The sequence below is a fragment of the Leucopleurus acutus genome (assembly GCF_964270905.1).
Source record: "Leucopleurus acutus genome assembly, chromosome: 5".
In the NCBI taxonomy this organism is placed as follows: Eukaryota; Metazoa; Chordata; class Mammalia; order Artiodactyla; family Delphinidae; genus Leucopleurus; species Leucopleurus acutus.
The window spans coordinates 8,849,513-8,851,451 of record NC_139147.1 but is presented as its reverse complement, the minus strand read 5'-3'; the positions used below and the strand labels follow the sequence as shown (position 1 = coordinate 8,851,451).

The following is a 1,939-nucleotide window of genomic DNA, read 5'->3' as shown; positions in this document are numbered from 1 at the left end:
CGGATATTGTCAGTTTCAGAGACAACCTCATCCAAAAGGTTTATTCCTGGCTTGCAAACAAACCCCACTGACCAAACTCCCAAGTTGCTTTTTATTCATCTGTCATTAAATCACCACAGAAATACATATAATAAATACAAAAACAGGAAGGATTTTTTTCTTTTCAGTCTTTGGTATGTAGAGCTTTTCTCCTCAGCTTCGTTCCCCGCCTTCCCTGCATCCTAAGCCCATTTCCTCAGGTTCACATTATTCCTTTGGACACCAAAGCAGCCCAGAAGTAAACTCGGTGCCCGGACCTTGAAGCGGTCGGCAGCCTGGGTCCCGGCGCCTCTTGGGGGCCTGGGGAGGGACAGGCCGTGGGGACTCACACATAGTCGTTCAGCCTGTACCCGTTGTGCGAGGCCGAGGTGGCCGAAGGGGCCCGATTGTCCTTGTAGGCGTCGGGGGGCCGGTAAGAGGGCGCGGTGGCCGTGCCGGCCCGGGGCTGAGCCTGGTAGGGCCTGGAGGGCGCCTCGTCCTGGCAGGCCAGGCAGAGCAGCGTGCCGCCGATGAGCGACAGGGACGAGGAGATGAAGCCGAGGTACAGGGCCTGCCCGATCTCGAACTTCATGCCGCTGGGCAGCAGCGGGTTGTAGAAGTTCTGCACCACGTCGTTGGTGGTCCAGGAGACGGCCACCATGCAGAGCAGGCCGGCCAGGATGAAGAACACGCCGCCCAGCACGGCGAACGTGGTCTTGGCGGGGGTGCCCTTGGCGCAGCGCGTGCACTTCATGCCGACCACGGCGCAGGCGCAGGCCACGCCCGACAGCAGGCAGGAGATGACCATGAGCGCGCGGGACGCCTGCAGGTCGCGGGGCAGCGCCAGCAGCGAGCGGTAGATCTGGCACTGGTAGATGCCCGTGCTGTGCCACACGCACTCCATCCACAGCCCCTTCAGGTAGGACACGGCCGTCAGGATGTTGGTGCCCACGTGCGCCGTCCGGCGCCAGTGCGGCAGGATGGTGGTGATGAGTGTGCCCACCATGCCCAGGAAGCTGAGCAGGAAGCCCATGAGCTGCACGGCTGCGCTGGCCATGACCTTGCTGGCGGTTGCCGCTCGCTCAGGCGCCCGCAGGAGTCCTAATGAAGCCGGGAGGCGGGGCGGGGGGAGAGGAAACGGGTTAACGATTATCTCGATGCATTTATTTCTGCCACCGAAACGGCGATTTCCATAGGCAGTTGGTACCACGATTAACATGTTTTTAAAAATAGTTTCTGAGACATGATTGGGTGAACGAACGAGCGGCTCGCCTAAGACGCTTTTCCTGGAAGGCCAGAGCTAGAAGGGGTGACAGCCGACATCTGGCTGGGCTGTGCTTTCCCAGGACCCCAGGGAAGGACACTCCAGAGACCCCACTTCTCTCAGTACTTACCAACCCCATGTGGGAAGGTTTGCCTTGTGTCTACCCTCAGACTCTGCTGCATTTGAGTCTCACTTCATTCTGTTTGATCAGTAATCACTAAGGTTGTTAAATCAACAAATGGACTGGCAAGTGTTAAGGCATGTGCTGCTTATGACTTAGAAGATAGCTTAGACTGCCTGTCAGGATGAAACATTTTCTGAAAGTGGGAGACTTCCCTATGTGCTCGTAGGAGGGGGTTTGGCACCATAGGCGGGTCAGACGCTGCCTTCCAGAATCCCAGATGTGACCTTAGAGATTATCCACTGACGCCAGGGGAGAGGAATGACCAAGGTCATCAACTCCTTAGGTGCTGCAGCCAGGACCACGAACCAGTGACCCTCTCCTGCGGGCCGGATACCTCCTCTCACACCACTCTGAAGAGGGTGGGCTTATTACAAGACAGGCTGCTACTGAACATTGTAACCATGGCAAAATCTCAAACACTTCTTGGGGAAAAGGACCCAGCACGTATGTGGTGTGTAGTGCCAGGTGTATCG

General features: G+C 57.1%; 1 protein-coding gene across 1 annotated transcript; it reads right to left on the bottom strand.

Annotated features, from left to right (window-relative positions):
• Positions 1 to 364: 364 nt before the first annotated feature.
• CLDN14 (claudin 14) lies at positions 365 to 1,075 on the bottom strand (the record flags this gene model as incomplete). The annotated part of the gene is made up of 1 exon (XM_082839641.1): positions 365 to 1,075. One exon carries the CDS (start codon positions 1,073 to 1,075, stop codon positions 365 to 367), a length of 711 nt encoding a protein of 236 aa, XP_082695767.1.
• Positions 1,076 to 1,939: the final 864 nt, after the last annotated feature.